Source organism: Ovis canadensis, chromosome 11 (genome assembly GCF_042477335.2).
Source record: "Ovis canadensis isolate MfBH-ARS-UI-01 breed Bighorn chromosome 11, ARS-UI_OviCan_v2, whole genome shotgun sequence".
Classification (NCBI taxonomy): domain Eukaryota; kingdom Metazoa; phylum Chordata; class Mammalia; order Artiodactyla; family Bovidae; genus Ovis; species Ovis canadensis.
In genome coordinates, this window is record NC_091255.1 from 29,761,118 (window position 1) to 29,787,107 (window position 25,990).

At 38.5% G+C, this 25,990-nt stretch overlaps 1 protein-coding gene and 1 long non-coding RNA gene across 3 annotated transcripts in view; one reads left to right on the forward strand and one right to left on the reverse strand.

The window, feature by feature from the left end:
- Positions 1 to 25,990, forward strand: part of EFCAB5 (EF-hand calcium binding domain 5) — an 88,519-nt gene that overhangs the window by 32,369 nt on the left and 30,160 nt on the right. The window contains exons 6-12 of the mRNA XM_069602987.1: positions 2,829 to 2,899; positions 15,948 to 16,103; positions 18,070 to 18,169; positions 19,337 to 20,311; positions 22,227 to 22,304; positions 22,399 to 22,491; positions 24,823 to 25,037. Coding sequence (XP_069459088.1) covers positions 2,829 to 2,899; positions 15,948 to 16,103; positions 18,070 to 18,169; positions 19,337 to 20,311; positions 22,227 to 22,304; positions 22,399 to 22,491; positions 24,823 to 25,037 — 1,688 coding nt within the window. The remainder of the gene's footprint in view (positions 1 to 2,828; positions 2,900 to 15,947; positions 16,104 to 18,069; positions 18,170 to 19,336; positions 20,312 to 22,226; positions 22,305 to 22,398; positions 22,492 to 24,822; positions 25,038 to 25,990) is intronic.
- LOC138447312 (uncharacterized) overlaps positions 17,318 to 25,990 on the reverse strand; it is a 46,798-nt gene continuing 38,125 nt past the window's right edge. The window contains exons 3-5 of one of the 2 annotated variants that reach the window (XR_011259783.1): positions 20,123 to 20,265; positions 19,370 to 19,453; positions 17,318 to 17,695 (exon numbers count right to left, since the gene is read on the reverse strand). This is a non-coding gene — a long non-coding RNA (uncharacterized lncRNA). The remainder of the gene's footprint in view (positions 17,696 to 19,369; positions 19,454 to 20,122; positions 20,266 to 25,990) is intronic. The other variant, XR_011259782.1, reaches the window with a different exon arrangement.

The window sequence follows — 25,990 nt, forward strand, 5'->3', positions numbered from 1 at the left end:
ACTTCCTACTTTTGCATTCCAGTAGTAAAGACTATTGAGTGGGGCACTCTCCTCCCCACTTCTGATGTCTATGTCAGAAGCTTTCTCTGCCCCTTTTCACTGTAATAAAACTTCTGCCACACAAGAGCCCTGAGTGGGCAAGCCTGGTCTCTGGTTCCAAAGCTAAATATTCAGAGATCACGAATCCAGCATTGTTCACTGTAAGCGCTTGTATCCTATCAAATTCCTAGAAAATATTACTTACTTTCACAGAATTTTAAAAGAAAGATACAATATCATAGCTGTGATATGGAGAAATACAAGGAAAGATATAAGAAAATTAAATGTGCCATATTTCAATATATAATTGCTTGGCTACAACTTCACTGAAAGACATATGGAATAGTCAGACATTTGTTCCCAGTGGCTCAGATGATAAAAAAAATCCACGTGCAATGCAGGAGACCTGGGTTCAATCCCTAGGTTGGGAAGATCCCCTGGAGAAGGAAATAGTAACCCACTCCTATATTCTTGCCTAGAGAATCCCATGAACAGAGGAGCTGGGCGGGCTACAGTCCACGGGGTCACAAAGAATCGGACACAACTAAGTGACTAACATTTTTACTTCTTCATTTTCATAATGAATGTTTAGATATAAGAAAAGTAAAATTATGTACAATCAGTTATATTCTTTGTATTTGACATTTTGAAATAAGAGCAAAATGAATGGATTTGTATATACATGTAGAATCCCCATGCACAGAAAAACTACAAATGTAGACTAACACGGGTATATTATATTGGCGCTCAGGTACAATTTATAATATTATTTTCCATTATATAATTTTCTAAAATGCTGACCAACTCTTGGCAAAGTTCCAAATGAAGCAAAAGACAATTCTCAAATTTTGATAGTAGTTACATTCTTGGAAAATTCAACAGCAAAAAATATACTGTGTGTTTATATGTAAAATAGAATAGATTTCACATTCAAAATTATTCTAAGCAATTTTTTTCGTCTACTTGAATGTCTGGCAGGAGGAGTAAAGTCTTTACTGTGTAGGAATTGCACTCACTCCTCGGGTTTTCTTATTTAAACCAATGACTTCATTGACTCTCAATCATATTTCCATCCCAAATCTGCCGCCTGAGTTCTACATACTATTTGAAAAGATCTGCAAGATGAGTGGTGAAGCAAAAAAAAAAAAAACAACTTGCAAGTTGCAGATCAATATGATAATATTTATGCATAGAGAATCAAAAGATATATGTGTATATATACATTTTGTTGCTGCTGCTGTTTAGTCGCTAAGTCCTGTCTGACTTTTTGCAACCCCATGGACTGTAGCCCACTGGGCTCCTCTGTTCATGGGATTCTCCAGGCAAGAATACTGGAGTGGGTAGCCATTCCCTTCTTCAGGGGATCTTCCCGACCCAGGGATTGAACCAAAGCAGATTCTTTACTGTCTGAGCCATCAGGGAAACCCCATGTATTTTCATATGTGTGTGTGTGTGTGTGTATATATAATATATATGTTTACTGACCAAGTTCTGTACAAAGCTATGGTTTTTCCAGTAGTCATGTATGGATGGGAGAAGGAGATGGCACCCCACTCCAGTGCTCTTGCCTGAAAAATCCCATGGATGGAGGAGCCTGGTAGGCTGCAGTCCATGGGGTCGCTAAGAGTCAGACAGGACTGAGCGACTTCACTTTAACTTTTCGCTTTCATGCACTGGAGAAGGAAATGGCAACTCACTCCAGTGTTCTTGCCTGGAGGATCCCTGGTGGGCTGCCGTCTATGGGGTTGCACAGAGTCAGACACAACTGAAGTGACTTAGCAGCAGCAGCAGCAGCATGTATGGATGTGAGAGCTGGACCGTAAAAAAGGCTGAATACTGAATAATTGATGCTTTTAAATTGTGGTGTTAGAGAAGACTCTTGAGAGTCCCTTGGACAGCAAGGAGATCAAACCAGTCAATCCTAAGGGAAATCAGTCCTGAATTAAAAGGACTGATGCTGAAGCTGAAGTTCCAATACTGTGGCCACCTGATGCTAAGAGCTGACTAGTTAGAAAAGACCCTGATGCTGGGATAGATTGAAGGCAGGAGAAGAAGGGGTTGATAGAGGATGAGATGGTTGGATGGCATCACCGACTCAATGGACATGAATTTGAGCAGGCTCCAGGAGATGATGAAGGACAGGGAACCCTGGCGTACTGCAGTCCATAGGGTTGCAGAGTCAGACACAACTGAGCGACCAAGTACACACACACATATATGAAAATACATAGAAAAGTTGCTGAAAGGGTGACAACAAACCACTGACAGTGGTTTCTAGTAGAGCAGAGGGGAGGGAGAGTGCTGGGGTCGGCGGGGGGAGGGAAAATGGCCCATTTTCAGGTTTTCCTGCTTATATTTCCTACTTGTATTATTTGAATCTCTTACCAAAAGAACATATTCATATATTATTTATTTAATTAAAAAAACATTAAATACAAAATAAAGTCTTTAAAAAGTATTTACGTTTTAGGACCTTCTAGCATAAACCAACACAGATATTTTTGTAGTCTTTTATACTGTTGATATGCCTGTTTATTTCTGCTTTATCTTGACACGATCATTAAAAATGTAGGCATGCTCTTAAATGTTTGAGTTCCTTGGCTAAATAGAAGCCAGGAAAAATTATAATCTTGTAGTAATTGGAATGTCACCCAACTATATATCATTCAATTATAAATGTTGATTGGCATCAATAATTTTATGTTCTTTTGGAGTACTATAATATGAATATAAAATGTGAATGTGTTACAACCAAACTAACTATCAAATAACTTCTGTTCAATAATTAGAAACGTGCTGTCTACCAGCAGATATTGCTGATTCAATGAAACCAAGATTGAACAAAACAGAATTTATACAAGTAAGCAGTTACATTATTCATTATTTGAATCAAATTATTTTGCAGGTCTCGATCATCTTTTGGTGGATGTCATACATACAGTAACTTAGAATTAAATAAATGGAAGCATAATAGCTAATTTGGGGCTTCCGAGGTGGTACTAGTGGTAAAGAACCACCTGCCAATGCAGGTGATGTAGGAGATGCAGGTTCGATCCCTGGGTCAGGAAGGTCCCCTGGAGGAGAGCATGGCAATCCACTCCAGTATTCTTGTCTGGAGAGTCCCATGGAGAGAGGAGCCCGGCAGGCTGCAGTCCATAGGGTTGCACAGAGTCAGACACAACTGAAGCAACTTCACGGGCAGGCAAGCCATAGCTTATTTTATCAATTCTCAGATGTATACTTTAAAATATTTCACTTCAGTTCAGTTGCTCAGTCACGTCCAACTCTTTGCAACCCCATGGACTGCAGCCCACCAGGCTGCTCTGTCTATCACCAACACCCAGAGCTTGCTTAAACTCATGTTCATTGAGCCGGTGATGCCATCCAACCACCTCATCCTCTGTTGTCCCCTTCCCCTCCTGCCCTCAATCTTTCCCAGCATCAGTGTCTTTTCCAATGAGTCAATTCTTTGCATCATATGGCCAAAATATTGGAGTTTCAGCTTCAGCATCAGTCCTTCCAATGAATATTCAGGACTGATTTTCTTTTGGATTCAATGGTTTGATCTCCCTGCATTCCAGAGGACTCTCATGAGTCTTCTCCAACACCACAGTTCAAAAGCATCAATTCTTTGGCCCTCAGCTTTCTTTATGGTCCAACTCTCACATCCATACATGACTACTGGAAAAACCATAGCTTTGACTAGACAGACCTTTGTTGGCAAAGTAATGTCTCTGCTTTTTAGGTTGCTGTCTAGGTTTATCATAGCTTTCCCTCCAAGGAGCAAGTGTCTTTTAATTTCATGGCTGCAGTCACCATCTGCAGAGATTTTGGAACCCAAGAGAATAAAGTCTGTCACTGTTTCCATTGTTTCCCCATCTATTTGCCATTAAGTGATTGCTGGGGCTCCTGCTAAGTTGCTTCAGTCGTGTCCGACTCTGTGCGACCCCGTAAACGGCAGCCCACTAGGCTCCCCCATCTCTGGGATTCTCCAGGCAAGAACACTGGAGTGGGTTGCCATCTAATAAGTGATTAAATTAAATTAAATCAGTAACTCCTGGAAACTTCAGCAATTCTTATTCCTAATTTTATAGATGAAGATACTGAGGTTCAGAAAGGCTAAGTAACTTGTACAAGGTCTCACAGTGAGTGGAGCTGGAGAAATTAGTATTCAGGACGTTTGCTTCAAAGTCAACACAAAATTACACTTGATAAATTATGATTTTATTGTAGTGGAATAAGCAAAAGAAGCGGTTTAATGGTACCAGGGTCCTATTTCTGCAGCCTGCTTTTATATTTTTTCATGACTTCCCTCTAATTCCCCTTGTTTTTCTGAGTACCAGAGTCAAAGTAACTTTCTCCTCCACTCCTTCACCCTTGCTTCATGGACAGTGATGACTGTGCACTAAATACAATTTCAAGATTCTGTATGAAGGATTTCTGGAATCCTTGAAATGATTATCATGTAGACAAGAACTTGGCCATCCTGTCTCTATTATGTTCTGATTTCTTAGATTCTGTATTTGAGTATTTGGTGTCCATTAGTCACAGGCCAAACTAATGGCCAAAATTGTTTATATATTCTCTGTGATCCAAAGCACATACTCTGAACCACCTACTGGTTTAAACCTCACTCACCAAACCAATATTTCCCCTGCCTCAAATCAACCCAGGACCAGATGCCAGATAACTGGGGACAGCTCCTGTGCCCCAAAGTCTACTGGGGTTATTCAAATTGCCAGTCCTAAACTGTTTACCCTGCCCTGCCTTATCTTTCCTGAGCAAACTCCAATAAAGACTCTGTTCTGGACCAAGGGGGGATGGTGGAATTAATAGAGAGGTTGGGATTGGCATATATACACTATTGATATTATGTATAAATAGATAACTAATGAGAATCTATGGACTTCTCTGGTGGCTCAGGGGTAAAAAAATCTGCCTGCCTATGCAGGAGACGTGGGTTCGATCCCTCGGTTGGGAAAATCCCCTGGAGAGGGAAATGGCAAACCAATGCAGTCTTCTTGCCTGGGAAATTCCACAGACAGAGGAGCCTGGTGGACTACAATCCATAGAGTTGCAAAAGAGTTAGACATGACTTAGCAACTAAAAACAAAACAAAATATTCCTTCGTATGGACAGAGCGCACTTTATCCATTCATCAGTTGGGCTGTTTTCACTTTTTTTATTATTGTAAATAATGCTGCTATAAACATTTGTGAATATGTTTTCCTGTGAGCGTATGTCTCAGTTCCCTTAGGTATATACCTACGAGCGGAATTGCTGGTTCATATACCAACTCTATGTTTAACCTTTTAAGGAACTGCCAGAGTGCTTTCCACAGTGGCTGCCTGCCCTGTTTTACATTCCCATAGTGAACTCCACATCCTTGGTAACACCTGTTATTCTCTGTTTTGTTTTTTTTGTTTGCTTTGTTTCATCGTTTTGTTTTTTAACTATAGCCACCCTGTGGGGGTAAAGTGGTAGCTCACAGTGCTTTTGAAATACTAAATGGCTCTGATGACTAAAATGACACCGAGCATCTTTTCAGGTATTGGAGACTTGCATATCTTCTTTGGAGAAATGTCTACTTGTATCCTTTGACCATTTTTAAATTGGGTTATTTGTCTTTATTATCGGGCTATTACGGAGAAGGCAATGGCACCCCACTCCAGTACTCTTGCCTGGAAAATCCCATGGACAGAGGAGCCTGGTAGGCTGCAGTCCATGGGGTCGTTACTAGTCGGACACGACTGAGCGACTTCACTTTCACTTTTCACTTTCATACATTGGAGAAGGAAATGGCAACCCACTCCAGTGTTCTTGCCTGGAGAATCCCAGGGACGGGGGAGCCTGGTGGGCCGCCATCTATGGGGTCGCACAGAGTTGGGCACAACTGAAGTGACTTAGCAGCAGCAGCAGCAGCAGCAGCAGCAGCAGCATCGGGTTATTAAAGCTTTAATATTGTCTATATATTTTATATAATCCAGATATATTTGACAATCCCTTGTCAAGTATATTTTAGAAATATTTTCTTCTATTGTGCTGGTTATCTTTTCATTTTCTCTTCTTTTTTAAAAAGTTAGTCTCCTGTCCTCACTGTTGCATGTAGGAATTTAGTTCCCAGACCAGGGATCAAACCCACGCCCCCTGCAGTAGAAGCACAGAAAGTTCTAACCTCTGGCTTGCCAGGGATGTCCCTCCTTTCATTTTCTTGATGATGTCCTTCAAAGCACAAAATTTTTAGTTTTGATGAAGTCCAGTTTGTCTATTTTTTTCTTTTGTTGCTTTTGCTTTTGATGTTATATCCAAGAAACTATTGCCTAATTAAAGATAATAAAGATAGGCTCATATATTTTCGAGTTTTAACTAATATATACGTCTATTTAAATGTCTGATCCTTTGAGTTCATTTTTGTGTATGGTGTGAAGTAACAAAACTTTTTAAGTATTTGATAACTTAAAAAGGCAAAAAATAAATAAAGGTATGAAGAAGCTGTTATACTGTTCTATATATAATATTATTTAATATAATGTCTGTTATGTAATAAGACATTTTACAAGCATATACAGAACTTCAGTCCCTACAGTTACCCTGATTTAGTTTTCAAAGAATATTGATCAGACTTTATCATAAATAGGCCACCAAGAAAACTTTGTAAGTTTCAAAAACTAGAAATCTGATGTTATATTTTCTTGAAAGTGAAAGTCTTTCAGTCATGTTCGATTCTTTGGGACTCCATGGACTATACAGTCTATGGACTTCTCCAGCCAGGACGCTGGAGTGGGTAGCCATTCCCTTCTCCAGGGGATCTTCCCAACTCAGGGATCTAACCCAGGTCTCCCACATTGCGAGCAATTCTTTATCAGCTGAGCCACCAGGGAAGACCAAGAATACTGGAATGGGTAGCCTATCCCTTCTCCAGCAGATCTTCCTGACCCAGGAATCAACCCAGGGTCTCTTGCATTGCAGGCAGATTCTTTACCAGCTGAGCTACCAGGGAAGCCCATTTGTTATGTAATAAAACTGGAAAATAAACAGTTTTAAAATTATGTAAGCCCAACCATTTTGAAATTTAAAAATACTTTATTTAGTAATTATTGGGTCAAGATCTTACATCTAATTGTATGGAATGCTACTAAATATTTACTCAGTTGAGAAATTACAGTCTTAAAACTTTTAAAAAATATAGTAGGGTAAAGAATTTTAAAAGCACAGATAAATATAAAAATAGAATAACAATGTATATATTCCCATAACCTATTAATAGGATTAATTCTTAATAACACCATGGAATACTTTTTTAAGGAAAAATTACTTGATTTTGTAAAAATTATCATGACTAAACAAAAAGTATTCAAACAACTTGTAAAACTGCAAAGATGAGGATTTAAAATTTTTCATAAATTTCTTTTAAAAAATATTTATTTATTTATTTGGCTGCACTGGGTCTTGATTGCAGCATGTGAACTCTTAGTTGTAGCATGTAGGATCTAGTTCCTCAACCAGGGATCAAACCTGGGCCCCCTGCATTGGGAACACAGAGTCTTAGCCACTGGACCACCAGGGAAGTCCCTATAATTAATTTCTTACCCAGAAATAACCATTGTTAGTCTTAGATGAACATCATTTAAAACAGCTTTATATTTTTTGTCTCAGTAAATAGAAGGACATATAATGTGGATGTCATAAATTTTGTTATAAAATTTTAATTAATTTAAATAAAAAGTATTTAATTATACTTGATTCCAACAGAGGAAAGAGAAACTAAAGTATAAATAAGAGAATTATTGAAATTGGACATATCATCAGAAAAATTATTCTAAAATCACTCTAAGAAAAGGCAATATGATGAAGATCAGGAAAGGTTACAGTCACTTTTTAAATCACGTTTCAATTACATAAAATAACAGTTGACGCACTACTATAAAAGGTGAAGGGTTTAATATTTCCTCATGTCTTCCTATCTTTTTTTCTTTTTATGTTCCCCAAGTTTAGTTTAGTTTTTTCTCTTGGCTGTGCCCCTCAGCTTGTAGGATCTTTAGTTCCCTGATCTGATGTTGAACCCAGGCCCCAGCAGTGAAAGCACCAAGTCCTAACTGCTAGACTCTCGGGGAATTCCCCCAAGTTATTTTATCCAGATTTACATCATTTACTTTTTTTTCCTGTAATTATAGTTCCGATAGTTGATTAATCTTAGTCTAATATCTAAATGGATTTAAGGTTCACCTCCTGTCTTTTTACAATGGTTTTTCTATTCCTGAGTTATTTATTTTTATTTATCTCTTAATTGGCTAAATTTCTTGTAAAGTTGTTTTCAGGAAGGTCACAAGGGTGCTCTATTTTCTGACTTCTTTTATGTTGAAAATGCCTGCATATTGCCTCTGAAACTGTATTTTGAATGAGTATACTGTATTTGGATCACCTTTTCTTTCCACCTCAAAACAATATAGACATTGCTTAATTATTTTCTGGTATTGGATGTTGCGAAGTCTGATATCAGTTTTATTTCCTCCCTTCATTCATTTAAATTAATTCAACAATATGTACATATACACATACATACATATCATACATGAATACATATATGTATATAACCATATATGATATTTGGATGTTTGTGTGTATATGTATGTAAGTCCACACAATTAAAGGAGAAAATGGGTAAGGGTGGAATATATATATATATGTGCTGTGCTTAGTCGCTCAGTCATGCCCGACTCTGCAGTCCCATGGATTGTGGCCCACCAGGCTCCTCTGTCCATAGGGATTCTCCAGTCAAGAGTACTGGAGTGGGTTGCTATGCCATTTTCCAGGGGATCTTCCCAACCAGGGATTGAACCCAGGTCTCCTGCATTGCAGGAGGATTCCTTACCCTCTGAGCCACCAGGGAAGTCATTATATATATGTATGTATATACACACACACTTAATAGTAACTTTCAGCATTCTATGTAATACCTTTGTAGATGTATATATCTATAGATATGTGTGTGCATATGTATATGTGTGTTTATATAAATAAAATATTTTTTAATGAGTGGTTTGAGCTAATAATAACAGTTTTTCTGACATTTCCCACCTTCTCCTAAAATGCAAGTAGCACATCTTAAGGTGCTTTATTTAGAGTGAAGAGCTATTACATCAACAGAAACCAAGGAAGTGTTTCTTATATAAAATATTATTGGATATATTTAATTATATGATCAATAAATCACTAAGACATGACATCAGACAAAGAAGTAGTGTTTAGAACACCTAAATTTTAAAAAATTTATCTACACCCCACTCCAGTACTCTTGCCTGGAAAATCCCATGGATGGAGGAGCCTGGTAGGCTACAGTACATAGGGTCACAAAGAGTCGGACACGACTGAGTGACGACACCTTACACCTTAGAGCTAGGAAGGATTTTGAAATGATCTTGTTTATCCCCTGGGTTGCTGAAGGAAATATCTTCTGTCTTTCTATGCTGGAATATCTGAAGAACGATATGAAACTTCGCATGTGAAATGTACTTTGTTATATAGCCCCTTCTAGTTAAGAAACTTTGTTTATACCTTATTGAAATCTCTGTTGAGAAGGTTCCAGCAGAAACTCATTTGTAGTTTCTTTACAGGAAGAAAACTAGTTCTGTCAAATGCCTGTTCTGTATTATTATTCTGGTTATAACACAGGGTAGGCTCAGTAATATGAAAGAGAAATAGGTTATTATTTGTAATTGTAATATTAGGTTGATGCAAAAATATTTGTACTTTTGCATTGTTGAACTTTGCCCTTTATATTGGCATACATTGTTTAATAAATGTGATTATGTTATACATCAAAAAAAAATAAAAATAAAAAATAAAAAATTTATCTAAATTTTTTAAAATTTATTTTTTATTGAGGTAACTTTAGTTTATAAGGTTCATGTATAACATGGATGGAATATATGCTTTTAAAGAGGTGTGTTTTAAAGTTATTCTTTAAAAAAAAAAAGTTATTCTTCCAGCATTCAATGAAACTGAAACAAAATGAAATTATACATGTCGGCTGTTACACACAGGCGCCACCCAGTGGCGATACTATGCCACGCAATTGCCCCTCTAATTGTTTTAATGAGCAGTGTAATTTGCCTTCAGGTTGCAGCATGTTTGGAAAAAATAAGGAGTCACTGAGTAATAATTACTGATAATATAGAGAAGAAGACAAATGGAGAGAATGAATGGCCACATATACGTCCATATTCATATTTTTCTAGCATTTCTGTTTTCTGGTGGGTAAATGAACAGATGATAATCTTTTTGTTGACCATAACCTCTCTTTTCATCTATTTCATTTTATTCATCATTTCATCATTTTCATTTTATTCCAGTAAGTGAAGACCAAAAATAGCTATTTTAGAATATTTACTTCTAGTTTCTTACTTCTTAAGTATATACTATTTACTCTCTGTGCTAGAACAGAGCTCAAATTTCGAGTTGTATTTCTTACACTTAAGGATCAAATAATGCATTGTTGTGTGGGAGTGTGCCTGTGGGTATAGGCAGGCATTTATGTCCATGTGTGTATGTGTGTGCGCATGTGCATACATACACTGGATGAAGCCAGAGGAGGGTACAGGGAATGAAAGGATCAAGATAGAAGCAAGTTAAGGATGTGCATGCGTGCTCAGTTGTGTCTGAGTCTGCGGCCCATGGACTGTAGCCTGCCAGGCTCCTCTGCCCATGGCATTTCCCAGACAGGAATGGGTTGCCATTTCCTCCTCCAGGGGATCTTTCTGACCCAGGGATCGAACCTGAGTCTCCTGCATGGCAGGTGGATTCTTTACCTGCTGAGCCCTTGGGGAAATCCCCAAGTTAAGAACACATGCCACAAAAAGACAATTACAAAGCAATGAACAGGTGCGAAACATTGTGAGTTATACTATTATGTTTTTATTATGGTGCTGAGGGATGCACAGTAGAATAAAAATGAGACTTCAGTGGACCAGGATTCATGTAGGAAAGTTTTCTAGTGTTCATGAGTTTTAAATTTCTTCTACTTAAGTATCTCTGCCTTGTAGCTCCTTACTTTAGAAAGAACACTAAGAACAATGCTTTAAATGTTTATTTATTGACAAGAACAATTTCTTTTGAATTTTTATTTTCTATTGGAGTATAGTTGATTAACAATGCTGTGTTAATTTCAGGTGTGCAGCAAAGTGATTGGGTTTTACATACACGTGTGTCTAATCTTTTTCAAGTTCTTTTCCCATTTACATTGCTACATATACATAATATTGAACAGAGTTCCCTGTGGCATACAGTAGGTCCTTGTTGGGTTACCCGTTTTAAATATAGCAGTGTGTACATTGACAGGAACAATTTTAAATGTAAAATGTGCTAGTTTATTTGAGATTGTTTTGATTATAAATAGAATATTTAGACTCATAAGAAATATATTTTGGGAGAGTGTCAAGTTCATTTTAAATTCTCAGAGCACTCTGGCTCCCATGAGACAACTCTTCCTAGGAGGCAAAAGTTAACATTTGCATCATTTTTATGGTGAGTTGTTCAAGTAGGTATTGTGCTCCCTATACAAATTTTAAAAGGAACAGTTTTTTAAATTTATTTATTGGAGTATAAAGTTATTTCACAGCACTGTGCTAGTTTCTGCCATACAGCAAAGTGAATCAGCCATATATATACACATGTCCCCTCCCTTCTGGATGTCCCTCTCATCTAGGTCACCAGAGAGCATCAAATAGAGCTGCCCATGCTATACAGCAGGCTCTCACTAGTGATTTATTGCATTCATAGCAGTGTACACATGTCAATCCCAGTCTCCCCGTTCATTCCACCCTCCTCCCCCGCTGGGTATCCCTACACTTGTTCTCTGTGTCTGAGTCTCTCTTTCTGCTATGCAAATAGGTTCATCAGTACCGTTTTTCTAGATTCCACATGCTGTATGAACCCACCACTTCTTCAATGATAGACAGCATATATACTGTGTATTTCAATATTCTCTGGTTCTTGTTTGCAGACATTTCTGAAGTGTTATTTACTACCAAAGCTTACAAATACAGTTTGGAAGTTAATACCTAACATAGTTTCCAAACAGTTTCTTACTGTTGCTCTCAGGTCACCCACTTCATGAACTCCCCTGTATGTCTATAATTAAATGTGTGAATCCCAAGGCTGTAGAATGTAACAATAACTGCTGCTGCTGCTGCTGCTGCTGCTGCTAAGTTGCTTCAGTTGTGTCCGACTCTGTGCGACCCCAGAGACGGCAGCCCACCAGGCTCCGCCGTCCCTGGGATTCTCCAGGCAAGAACACTGGAGTGGGTTGCCATTTCCTTCTCCAAGGCATGAAAGTGAAAAGTGAAAGTGAAGTCACTCAATCGTGTCCGACTTTTGGTGACTCCATGGACCACAGCCTACCAGACTCCTCCCAAACGTGACATTTACCTCATCCTCAACGTTGTGATTTTCCTGTCAGAAATGAAAAGCCTAGAATTAATTATGTTGGGATCCAGTACATACAGATAACGTGACTGAGCACAGGTCAAATGGTTGACAGCCCACAAAGTGATTAAACAGAAGGGTATTAGTAATCATATTCTTAAATTCATCTAAGCAGTTATGTCAGGATTTATGGATATTAATTGGTTCGTTCCTTGGGAGGATGTAAAAACACAGAGGCTACGATATGTTTTCACTTTTTTGTTTTACAAGAGACCCTGGCAGAATGCTGTAATTGTTCTATTTGGAATTTGGTATGTAGTTCAGTTGGCCTCTGGTAGTCTTTCATGTCATATAGCCCAGGCTTACAGAACATGCTCATTCAGAAAATCCATAGGCTATAAATCTAGAATGCTCAAATGTGTCTTGGAGGAACAGTTAAACTAATTCTTGACTTGATAGCATTCCCACAGCCAGAAAATGCATATGGCTTTGAGGTCAGCTCCCAAAAGTTTAATCCAAAACAAGATGAATCTTTTTTTTTTTTCCTCTCTCTCTATTTTTGGCCATGCATAGCATGATGGATGGAGAAGGCAATGGCACCCCACTCCAGTACTTTTGCCTGGAAAATCCCATGGACGGAGGAGCCTGGTGGGCTGCAGTCCATGGGGTCACTAGAGTCGGACACGACTGAGCGACTTTACTTTCACTTTTCACTTTCATGCATTGGAGAAGGAAATGGCAACCCACTCCAGTGTTCTTGCCTGGAGAATCCCAGGGACGGGCAAGCCTAGTGGGCTGCCGTCTATGGGGTCATACAGCGTCGGACACGACTGAAGTGACTCAGCAGCAGCAGCAGCATGATGGATCTTAGTCCCTGACCAGGGATCAAACCTGTATCCCCCCATGGACCACCAGCAAAGTCCCAACAAGAGGAATCTTTTCATGAATCAGTAATTTTTATTTCAGCTTTAGAAGACAGAGCTACAATATTGCCAGAAAATATCAATTATTCAGTAATTCTACCTTACCAGTAATTTATTTTTTTATTTTTTTAATTTTTATTTTTACTTTATTTTACTTTACAATACTGTATTGGTTTTGCCATACATTGACATGAATCCACCACAGGTGTACATGCATTCCCAGACATGAACCCCCCTCCCACCTCCCTCCTGACCTTACCAGTAATTTAGAAAAGTATCTACTATTCAAGAAAAATTGACTGAGGACTGAACAATAGGATCTTAGAATACTGGTATAATTAGGACCAGTTTCCCCAGACCATCTAGTTCAAACTTCAGTGAGTTTGAGCAAAAGAATCACTCAGAAAACTTCTAAAAACATAGATTTTAGGTCTCACCCCAGAGTTTCTGATTCAGTAGGTTTGGAGTAGGGCCCCCAAATTTTCAATTCTAATAAGTTCTCAAGGGACCACACTTTGAGAACCACTGATCTCGTTGGATTTTTCTTTTTAAAATGTGAATGTCAGCTGAGAGGACTTTTATTTTATAAAGAAAACCTTCTCCATCAATTTCTTTACCTAGTTCAAAAGGAAACTAGGGACTAGAGACTTCAGGGAACTTAATGCATGAAATACCTATGCTTCGTTTATAAAAAGGAGCCTCTCCATGACCCAGTGAAACAGCTACTATGGTAGCTATTAAGGAACAAATTAGGGAACTGTAAAGTCCAGTGACTCATTCAAGGTGATGGTTGTTGTTTAGTCACTAAGTCGTGTCAGACTCTTGCGACCCCATGGACTATAGCCTGCTAGTCTCCTCTGTCCATGGGATTTTCCAGGCAAGAATACTAGAATGGGTTGCAAGTTCCTTCTCCGGGGTATCTTCCCTCATCCTAGGTTACTCAGCCAGTAAATATAGGAACTGAGCTTTGAACCCAGACAAAATGTGAAGTCTTAACCTGTACACTACTCTGCTTCCCAAGGCAACAAATGAGAACTTAATTGTGCTCATTAACCCATCAAGAAGCTGTTAAGGAAATGAAATATTTAGAAAAGCTCCTTTGCTCTGCTTTAAGTTTTCCTCTTTTGATCTCTAAGCCAGTTGAAGGATGGTTTATGGTTCACTAATATGGATTCAAGTCATATTTCTTACATAATCCATCCTAAATTTGCCTAGATGATATTAAAGAGGAAATGAAATATGGAAATCTAGCTCTGGAAGCCGGGTCATTCTGTACAAATTTGGCTACCTCTTTGCTTGGGGCAGAGAAAGAAGTGGGTTAACACTTAAAGAGGATCCCATTGAGAAACTCACTGAGATACTTATAGTCACGGATAGAACAAGATTGTAATGTTCCTGATCTATCAAATTATCAGAAATCTGTAAAGTAATACACATTGATGTTGAGGCTGAGGAGAAACGACCACTCATAAACTAGTTGTGGGAGTGCAAAAGGTGAGAGTGAAAAAGGATATATAAGCCTGATGTCAAAACCCACCAAAAAATGCAGAAGCTTTTACCTTCTTTTTATTAATAGTTATTTGTTTAGCTGCACTGGGTCTTGGTTGTAGCACACAGGATATTTAGCTGCGGCATGTGAGCTCTTATTTGCTGCCTGTGGGATCTGTTTCCTTGATCACGGACTGAACCCAGGCTCCCTGCATTGGGAACTTGGAGTCTTAGCCACTGGACCACCAGGGAAGACCCCAGATGCATTTACCTTCTAAGCGAACAATCTCTCGTCTGGGATTCTATTCACCAGGCCTCAAGAGGTACAACCTAAGAGCATAGATATTCTCAGATTCTACACTTTCAAAGGAAAAAACAAATCATAGACAAAGGATTTGTTGTCATCATTTAGTCTCTAAGTTGTGCTTGATTCTTTGCGACCCCATGGACTGTACCCCACCAGTCCTATGTCCATGAGATTTTCCAGGCAAGAATGCCAGAGTGGGTTGCCATGCCCTCCTCTGGGGGATCTTCCCAGCCCAGGGATTGAACCCATGTCTCCTTCATCTTCTGCATTGACAGGTGGATTCTTTACCTCTGAGCCACCTGGGAAGCCGTCCCCGTCCCTTGCACGCCAGTAATTAAATGTAGCCAGCCTTAGAAAATGAAAACACATGCTCTTATATCCCCCACATCAAAAGAAAAACTGCATTCCATTTGAAGAACTATTCATTTACTGGCCACATTTTATGACTGCTGCTGTTTCATACCGTGAGGTTAACAACTGCTCCCATATAAGACTGATGTGACCTAGGGGGAAATTGTTCCAACTGTGTGTACCGGTCTATGGTGTATATAACTGCTCTATGGTGTTGGGGACTGTATTGATCCCCTCTCTCTGCAGCACAGCCAAAGAACAGCATTAAGTTGAAAATGCTTTATCTAAGTGACAGCAGATGATATGGAAAAAATTGCAGCCAATAATTGCATGCACATCAATGGAATCCTTGGGGGAAAAAATCCAAGTGAAGAACACGGTTTTTAATCAATCACTTATCCTCTTTTTCTCCACAGCTCATCTCTTTCCACATTGCAGGCTTTAAAAGTGAAACATTTGAGAAGCTCCTTAAGCACCTTTGCCATTGTGCGGACGAATTCAGGGAGGTCATAAAAACTGACATGCGGAGACAGATGTTTGCTGAGCTCTTCCTGCATTGTGACCGTGGGAAGGTAGGAGACGCCTCTTCAAGTAGTATTTCTCACACTATCTGTTGTGAAGGACCAGTCTTTAGGTTGTTGATGGTGATATTTTTAATATGCAGACTGATAATGAAAATGGATTACTAAGAGGGAAAAAGGAAATAAAAATACAGTCCAAACATATTCTAATCTAAGAGCTATTAACAAACACAGGGAAGTAAATTACTGATTTATGTTTAATTTTTTTTGTTTTACCAGTTCCTACAATTTCTCTTGGTTTTCCCTTTGACTTTTTTTAAAAAGATTTTTTTGATGTGAACCATTTTTTTTTAAGTCTTTATTGAATTTATTGCAACATTGCTTCTGTTTTATGTTTTGCTTTTTGGCTGCAAGACATGTGAGATCTTAGTTCCCCAACCAGGGATCAAACCTGCACCCCCTGCATGGGAAGGCAAAGTCCTAACCACTGGGCAATCAGGAAAGTCCCTTCTTTTCAACTTTAATAAATAGCTACTGATTAAAAAAAAAATACAGTCCACATTGTGTTACTACCAGATTCAAATCTGATTTATTATCAGTTACTTTCTCAAGTTGCTATAGCATTTTCTAGATGCTATTCTAAATTCCTACCTTTCTTATCACACACAGACTGGTACCAGCTTGCAGACTACATCTTGAGTGGCACTGCATATGATTTATAACTTGTCTCTAAGTTTCTTTCCCATTTTTAAGAGTGGGTTGCTTAGGATTTTTTTTTTTTTTTGCTTAGGATTGTCTATGCTGGTGTCTTCCTAGAGAAAAGAGCTGCTTTTCTCTTTGGGGAATAGAAAGCCTACCACATTTTATTCTGCTTCTTAAAAACAAGAAAGGTTTATATCAAAAAGTATTTCTAGGAATAAGATTTGAAAGTGAAAGTCACTCAGTCATGTCTGACTCTTTGCGACCCCATGGACTGTAGTCCATGGAATTCTCCAGGCCAGAATACTGGGGTGAGTAGCCTTTCCCTTCTCCAGGGGATCTTCCCAACTCAGGGATTGAATCCAGGTCTCCTACATTGCAGGTGCATTCTTTACCAACTGAGCCACAAGGGAAGCCCAAGAGTATTGGTGTGGGTAGCCTATCCCTTCTCCAGGGGATTTTCCTGACTTAGGAATTGAACTGGGGTCTCCTGCATTGCAGGCGGATTCTTTACCAACTGAGCCATCAGGGAATTTAGGAATGCACTATTGCGCCAGGACACCAAATGAATTTCCAAAAATAGATTCCAACTTTACTGAAATATATTTGTTGATGAACGTTATGCTTATTTGTTTGTATCCCCATATTCCTGAAAAGATTTAAGGAAGCTTATGTTATTCAGTCGCTTAGTCATGTCTGACTCTTTGTGATCCCATGGACTGCAGCCCGCAAGGCTTCCCTGTCCTTCACCATCTCCTGGAGCTTGCTTAAACTCATGTCCATTGAGTCAGTGATGCCATCCAACCATCTCGTCCTCTGTCATCCACTATTCCTCCTGCCTTCCATCTTTCCCAGCATCAGGGTCTTTTCTAATGAGTCAGCTCTTCGCATCAGGTGGTCAGAGTACTGGAGCTTCAGCTTCAGCATCAGTCCTTATAAGGAAGCTTATAAGAATAGATAAAAAGCAACAAAAGAACATAGATTTTAAAAAGTAGGATGAAAGAAGAAAAAGAGGATACTATATGAAGTTGGGAACAAAGCTGTAAATGCATACCATAATGACCTAAATATTTGTTCTGGATTGTCTGAAGATCTGAATGTAACCTCCTAGTAGTGAAAGTGAAATATGACATATTATTGATTATATGACACAATAGTGTGTGAAACACACTATTGACAGTGTTTAAAGATAAGTATGAACTGGAGCTAAGAAAGTGCAGAAATTTGGGTATAAAAAGTATAGTTAGGAGTTTCAATATTCCATCTACATAAAAGTTTCAAATCTCATGTAACAACTGATTGCCAACTTTCTGCTTAGGTAGGGTTTTTGGATCGTCAGAGGACATTGGCCTTGCTGGAAACATTCTATGACCGAAGTTCAAAAGTGCTCAAAGGTATACTCCGAAACCCAAGACAATGTAAGTGCCACCCAGAGGGAGTATGCTCAAGCTGGAGTGAAGCAGTACACGGATGTGATAAAACAACATCATTCTATTACCATGGAATCCCTCCATATAACACCTCCCTTAGATCATGGTGGCTATATCTAGTTGTTCATGCCATACAATGGTAATTACCATTAGCACCTAGTTGAACTAGATGTGTTTTTCACTACAGTGCAATACTAAAAGTTGTTGAGTCAGAACTGAGCTAGAATTCCAGTGAAGGAATGCTTTAGTGACAACCTGAATGTTTTGGAAATTAAGTTGGTAATGGTAATTCCAGTTTTAATGTCCAACTTAGAACTCTAAGATTTCTAAGAAAATTGTTTTTTTCTACCAAGCATTTTTTGATTGAAATAAAATTGATGTACAATATTATGTTAGTTTCAAATGTACACAATGATTTGACATTTTTATATGATAGGAAATAATCACCATGATGAATCTGGTAGCATTCTGTCCCCCTACAAAGTTATTATGATTGACCATATTCCTTATGCTGTATATTATTTATTATTTAGTAATATGACTTATTTATTATATAACTAGAGGTTTCCATGTCTTAATTCCCTTCAACTGTTTCACACATACCTCAAACCCCCTCCCTTCTGGCAACTACCCATTTGTTCTCTGTATCTATGAGTCAATTTTTGTTTTGTTTTATTTGTTTGTTTTAAAGATGTAAGTTAGATCATGTGGTATTTGTCTTTCTCTGTCCACCTTATTTGACTTAGCATAATACCCTCCTGTGTTGTCAAAAGTGGCAGGGTTTGAGGTGGAAGACATTTGCTCTTTCCTCAGCCCTATGCTATGCTTATTGTGGAGGACTAAGAGGAGAGGATAAATTCTATTTGCCTTGAAAGTCTAAGCTACTCTTCAAGTGTCAAAAGAAGAAATCATGTTCATTTCCATACATTTTAGGAAGGGATTATTTCTAATTTCCAGTAGTGAGCATCTTTTATGTTCCCTTAGATACCTTTTTGTTTTTTATTGGGTTGCTGGGAAATGTAATTGATATTCATTTAAAGCAGTAGTTCTGTGGGCACCATTACTGTGCCTACTGCTTTTTTGCATTAATTTACTAGCTCTGATTCTACATTATAAGATCAATTGTTTAGGTAAATGTTTTGTTTTCTGTGTTAGGGCCATTTGTTGAATTTGGAGAGATAGACTTACCTGAGTTCTGGGGAGACATGGATAATCAGAAACACATTTATGAAGACTTTGACAATGTTCTCTTAGAGATGAATACATTACCTTCTGAAAAACATTTTAGCAAAACCCAAAGTAAATTATTAGCAAGCCCAGAAGATCAACATGAACACTATAGAGAATCAACACTACCACAAAGCCCACCAGAACAGCAGAGAGGGGCAACTGTGGAACAAGGACCAAATGGAATTTCAACCAGAGAACAAGAACAACCTGAAGAGTCAACTGGAGAACAAGAACTGAACGAAGAATCAGTATCAAAAGAAGGAACCTACACAGGGTCAACTCGAGAACAAAGATCAAGTAGAGAGTTAATAACAGAACAAAGGCCACATCATGAGCCAATAACAGAACAAGGAGTACCACAGGGAACCCACATCGAATCAACAGCAAAACAAGGACTCTCTGAAGAATCAGTTACAACAGAAGGACAACATGAACAGTCAACAACAGGACAAGGATCACATGGAAAGTCAACTGAGGAACAGGGATCACGCAGAGAGTCACAATCAGATCTTGAACAACCCAGAGAATCAACTGCAGAACAGGAAGCAGGGAGAGCATCACAATCAGATCAAGGACAACCCAGAGAGACAATGGCAGGACAGGAAGAACACAGAGAATCACAGTCAGATCAAGGACCACGCAGAGGGTCAACTGCAGAGCCACAGTCACCCAGAGAAGCAATTCGGGAAGAACAACAGGACACAGACTTACCTTCACGGTCGAGAAAAGGTAGTATCATAGGAGAAAGTAAAACATCTAGGGAATCTATTTCCTTTGAGCACACTGAAATCCCTCCACAGGAAGAAAGGACTCAAGTACAACCGTATGAACAACTACTCTTCATAAGTCCTGAACTGCAAGAGAAAATTGGAGTATCAAGCCCAAAAGATCATCTTTCAGGTAGTAATGTCACTTTCCTACATCAGCTCCTTTTTCCCTAGAGCGGTTTTTAAAATCTGCAGAAAAATCTTCATTTCGGTTAGGACCTTTTTGTGACATATACGGTCATGCAAACTTCAGACATATTTTGCTATTCAACATGAGTCTATACTTTGAGCAATCAATTACATGCAAACTAGAAAGTCTCTACTGTCGACTTACCTAGAAATCCCTCTACACTAGAAGCCCATTTGTAAGGAAGAAATCTGGTAGTATTACTTGTAGAAATTTTCACTGGACTTCTGAAAAGGCACAGAAGCTGTTTTATTTTAAATGGAGTATCTGATATTAGAAATCACTTTTTTCTTTTATTTCAAATTTTTAAAGTATCTCACTTTTTTAAGTTGCATATAAGATGTCCTAGAAGAGTTTCTGAAGGTCATATTTAATCCAGAAAGACCTGGATTTCAAATATCTATTCTGCAGAAGACTTTTGTTGGGAATTGCCTATGCAAATTTATGCCCTTTTAGTTGAAGAATTATAATCTTTTCGAGAGCCAATCTCCATGTCACTTAAGGCCTCAGTTGTTGTTGCTGCTCAGTCGCTCAGTTGTGTCTGACTCTTTAAGACCCTATGGACTGCAGCACGCCAGGCTTCCCTGTCCTTCACCATCTCCCAGAGCTTGCTCAAACTCATGTGCATTGAATTGGTGATGTCATCCAACCATCTCGTCCTCTGTCGTCCCCTTCTCCTCTTGCCTTCAATCTTTCTTAGCATCAGGGTCTTTTCTAATGAGTCAGCTCCTCGCATCAGAGGAGGTGGCCAGAGTATTGGAGCTTCAGCATCCTTGCTTCCAATGAATATTCAGGGTTGATTTTGTTTAGGATTGACTAGTTTGATCTCCTTGCAGTCCAAGGGACTCTCAAGAGTCTTTTTTAACAAGACAGTTCAAAAACATTAATTCTTCAATGCTTAGCCTTCTTTATGGTCCAACTCTTCTCATAACCATGCATGACTACTGGAAAAATCATAGCTTTAACTTTACGGACCTTTGTTGGCAAAATAATACTCTCTTCTTTTTAATATGCTATCTAAGCATTAAAAAAAAAAAATTCTAAAGTTCTACAGTCCCAAAGAAAGTTCTTAGTTAAAACCCATAAGAGATAGGTAACCTGTGTTAAGGATTTTACACTATCATTAACTAATTTGAAATCTTTCATTTTTTCAGTATTATATTTATTTCTTTCCAGAACAGGGCTACTAATTTTCTGGTTCTCCTTACATAGTGGGAACACAGCCTAAAAAATTAGTGAAGTTACTATTAATTTTGACTCTCTGTAACAGTGATCCAAAATAACAGTGTCTAAAAAAACAAACAAAACCAAAACAAAATAACAATGTCTAAACAAGGCAGGAGTTTCTTTGTTTCTCATATAAAAGTCAAAACTTATTTGATGGATGAGCCCCAAGAAATCAACTCTTTGATTGATTTGGCTCAAGCTCTTTCTGCCTTGTGTCTCCTCCAGCCACACACTCCAAGATAGCTAACCACCATGTCTGCATTCTGACCAGTAGGCGAGGAGAAAGGAAAAAGGATAGACATTACATCCTTTCCTTTCTTTTCTATCTTGTTCATTCATCAGAATTCAGGCACATAGTGACACCTGCTGTCTGGGAGGCTGGGAAATATAGCCCTCATTTTGCGTGGCCAAATTTGGGTACAATACATAGCCTTTGTCACAGAGTTGCTCTCAAAAACTAAAGCTATTAAGTGATATCTTTGCGATTAAGTTATTAAATGATACCATTATGATATAACATATACATGGACCCAAAAGAAAGTTTTTGTGTTCTGTATGCAAGATATGTCTTTCATTTATTAACTTTAGAATATATAATCTCCAACTCATAGGCATTTTCTTTTATACCTTTTAGAACCTGCTAAAAAGGAAGTTCAGAAAGACAAATCCTGCGAACCCAAGTCCCAAAAAATAGAAGGAAAATCATGGACAGGTGACTCCTCCTTTAATTCTCCTTTCATGCATACTCCAGAGCAAACGCATTGTGAAAGTGAAGTTGACTATATTATGGCATATGTATCTTATAGGTGAACTTCTGACTTGTAACTGGAACATGAAGTATGCCAAACATGAAGACGAGGAACAGGCAAATTTAATCTATGATAACCCGAGGTTCGCAGGTATGTGTTAACAAAGCCAGGAAGAACAGATGGTGCTCTAATTTGATAACCTTTAATTTGCTGTGGTTCCCAATGGCAAGGACTGGACTTAGCCAAGGCACAATGGCCGGGTGACACTTGCACCGTTTCGTCCTTGAGCCAATGGACCGAAACATATTCAAGATGACTGTTCCAAGTGGTAGTGTACATGTAGTGCTACTGTAATGCTCTTTAGAGCATACGTGTTAGTACAGGTGTCCATTAGTGTCTGCAGGGGATTGTTCCATGACTATTACCCACCCAAAATTTCCCCCCACCACGAATACCAACATTCAAAATGCTCAAACCCCTTATATAAAATGGACGAGTATTTGCATATAACTCCCATACACTTTAAATCTAGATCACTTATAGTACCTAGTACAATGTAAATGCTTTGTAAATAGTTGAAAATGCAACGTGAATGCTATGTAAATAGTTGCCCATGAAAACAAACAAACAAACAAACAAACAAAAAAATAGTTGCCCATGTGTGGCAAATTCAAGTTTTGCTTTCGGGAACTTTCTGGATTTATTTTTTCCTGAATATTTTTGATCCACAGTTGAACCCACAGATGCAGAACCTGCAGCTACAAAGGGCCAACTGTATACAACTTTTTTTTTATGGTTATGTGGCCCTGAAACCACTCTAAAGCTATGATCCAGGTATACAAAGGGAATTAGATATTAGAACAATAGAAATCATTCCAGCAATTCCTCTCCCTTGTAGTTCTACATCTAACTATGTGAGGCAGGTGAGGCTCTGTCTTGTTTTTGAAGACTTACAAAGAAAGATCTACTCAACAGAGAGAGCAAAGAATAGCTTTTAGCTCTCAGTAAACCATGTATTTAACAATTATCCCAACAAGTATTTGTATTTTACTTCAATGCTATTTTATCATTTTACCTTTCACCAACAAGTAGTAGAACTTATAAGATCAAAAAATTTTCCTCCTGTCTGCAGTTTCTTTTCTCATTTAAGAATGGATCAAATAGCAAACTTTATATCCTCCAAATATTTGGTGAAATTGTATAGCATTGATTAAGCTCTTTTTGCCTGCTACTTCATGTTCCTCTTCTCCTGATCTTACTTATTTATTTCAGTTTTGCTCTACCATTTTGACAACTGCATGGCTGATTCTTTTTAAGTTACATCAGATCTCATATGGAAGGCATCAGCGCATGAATGATTGAATTAGTTAGTAAATCAATCGTAAATCACCAGGCTCTTCTATGAAATATACTTCATGTTATAACATCAAGCTTCAAAATAAATATATGAGTCAAGCCTCCTGAGGGAGAGGTTATAGTGGTGGTATTTACAGACTTATTTAACTAGCGAGTCCAGACTGCAGCTGGCTTCAGGCACAAATGAATCCAAGGGCTCAATAATAGCAGCAGGACACTATCTCTTTGCCTCTCAGCCCTGTTCTTCTCTGTGTAACTTTCAGTTTTAGGTGATTTTCTTTGTATTGTGGCAAAGATTTCCATGAGAGCATCTCTAAGCCTACATCCTACTAGTTCAGGAGTCAGAGTATAAGACCAGTGATTCTGCCCCAGTAGTTGCCCCAAAAGTCCTGGGGCTAATTCTCATTGGCCTATAGTGGGTCCCATTGCTGTCATATGTGAATCACTAGCCGGACCTATATCACATGGCCATCCTGAAGCAAGGGTGGGCGAGGCTCAGTGCTACCTGATACATCAAAACTGACAATCAGGGAGAGATGTTTTCTCAAATAAAAAAAAAAAAGGAGGGGGACTTCCCTGGCAGCCAAGTGGTTAAGACTCCACACTGCCAATGCAAGGGGCATGGGTTCAATCCCTCTTCGGAGAACTAAGATCCCACATGCCACCAGGCGTGGAAAAAAGGATGAAGACCAATAAATAAATAAAAGATATGTTTAGGGACTTCCCTGGTGTTCCAGTGGTTAAGACTCTGTGCTGCCGATATAGGGGGCATGGGTTCAATCTATTTGATCCATTCTTAAATGAGAAAAGAAACTGCAGACAGGAGGAAAATTTTTTGATCTTATAAGTTCTACTACTTGTTGGTGAAAGGTAAAATGATAAGATCCCACATGCAAAAAAAAAAAAAGAGAGAGAGAGAGAGAAAATGAGAACAACAACTAAAACCCAAACTTTATAAAGGATATTTTGAAAATAAAAAGGGGGTGCTGTCCTCATGAAGGCAGCATAGACTCCTGGTAGGAAAAAAGGTAGTAGATGTTCATTACAATATGTACTCATATATTTTCCCTGAACTTTGATAAAATTGTTCATGTCACTGTTTGATGTATGTTTCTTGCTTGATAGACCTCCACTCAATTATCAGAAACATTCAGTCTTACAAGGAAATAAAGGGTAGGAGTGCCTTCAACGGAGTTTCCTTCAATCTACTCCAGTTTGTGCAGCTCCTGGAGACATTTGTTGGTGAAGATTCCCCCTTGAGTGTCAGTGAAGCCCTCATCTCCTTTTTTAAGAAGGGCTTTGTTGAAACAAAAGAAGAGAAAATGAGTGGCTTAGAAAAGGTGAGTAATATTATTTACCAATAAAACAAGTGAAGTCACTATTATGTATACCCATGACTGATTCATGTTGATGTGTGTATACTTATGACTGATTCATGTTGATGTATGGGCTTCCCTGGTGGCTCAGACAGTAAAATATCTGCTTGCAATGTGGGAGACCTGGGTTTGCTCCCTGGGTTGGGAAGATCCCCTAGAGGTGGGCATGGGAACCCACTCCAGTATTCTTGTCTGGAGAATCCTCATGGACAGAGGAGTCTGGTGTGCTACCATGAGGTCACAGAGTCGGACAAGACTGACCGACTAAGCACCTGCATCTGGATGGCAGAAACCATCGCAGTATTGTAAATTAATTATCTTGTAATTAAAAATTAAAATTTAAAAAATCTATCAACCTCAGTTCCTCCTAGACTAGCTCTTCTTAAGTACTAATTTTGGTTGTGAATGCTTATGCTAATTAGGCACTTAATTAGCATGGCAATTAAATACTTCATTTTATTGTCAAATGTTCTAAGATCACACTCCAGAGAATTCATTCCTCTAATAAGAACATGATTGCTGACGGCAGGATATGGTTTCCTATATAGCTGTATTTTTGCTTCTCCAAATCTTGAAGAGCAGAGTCCAAGGAGCAGATATTTGCATGTGCAAAGATGTGTGTGTATGTGTCCACCGTCTGATGTGTGAGTACATTTACAAAGGCACATACATAATGGTATGATTGTGGCTTGAATACATATTTTGGGGTACACCAAGGTAGTGGGCTTCATTTTTCTTAAGAAATTACTACTTACTTGGATGAAATATGCACACACATTTGCTGATAGGAACAATTTGTGTACTCTTATATGAAATATATAAATTAGGTTCATCAAGCATATTCAGTAACTTTATCAGTCTTATGAGTCTTCTCGATCTAATTTAGAGTTGATATTCCTTTTTCCTCCTCAATTGAA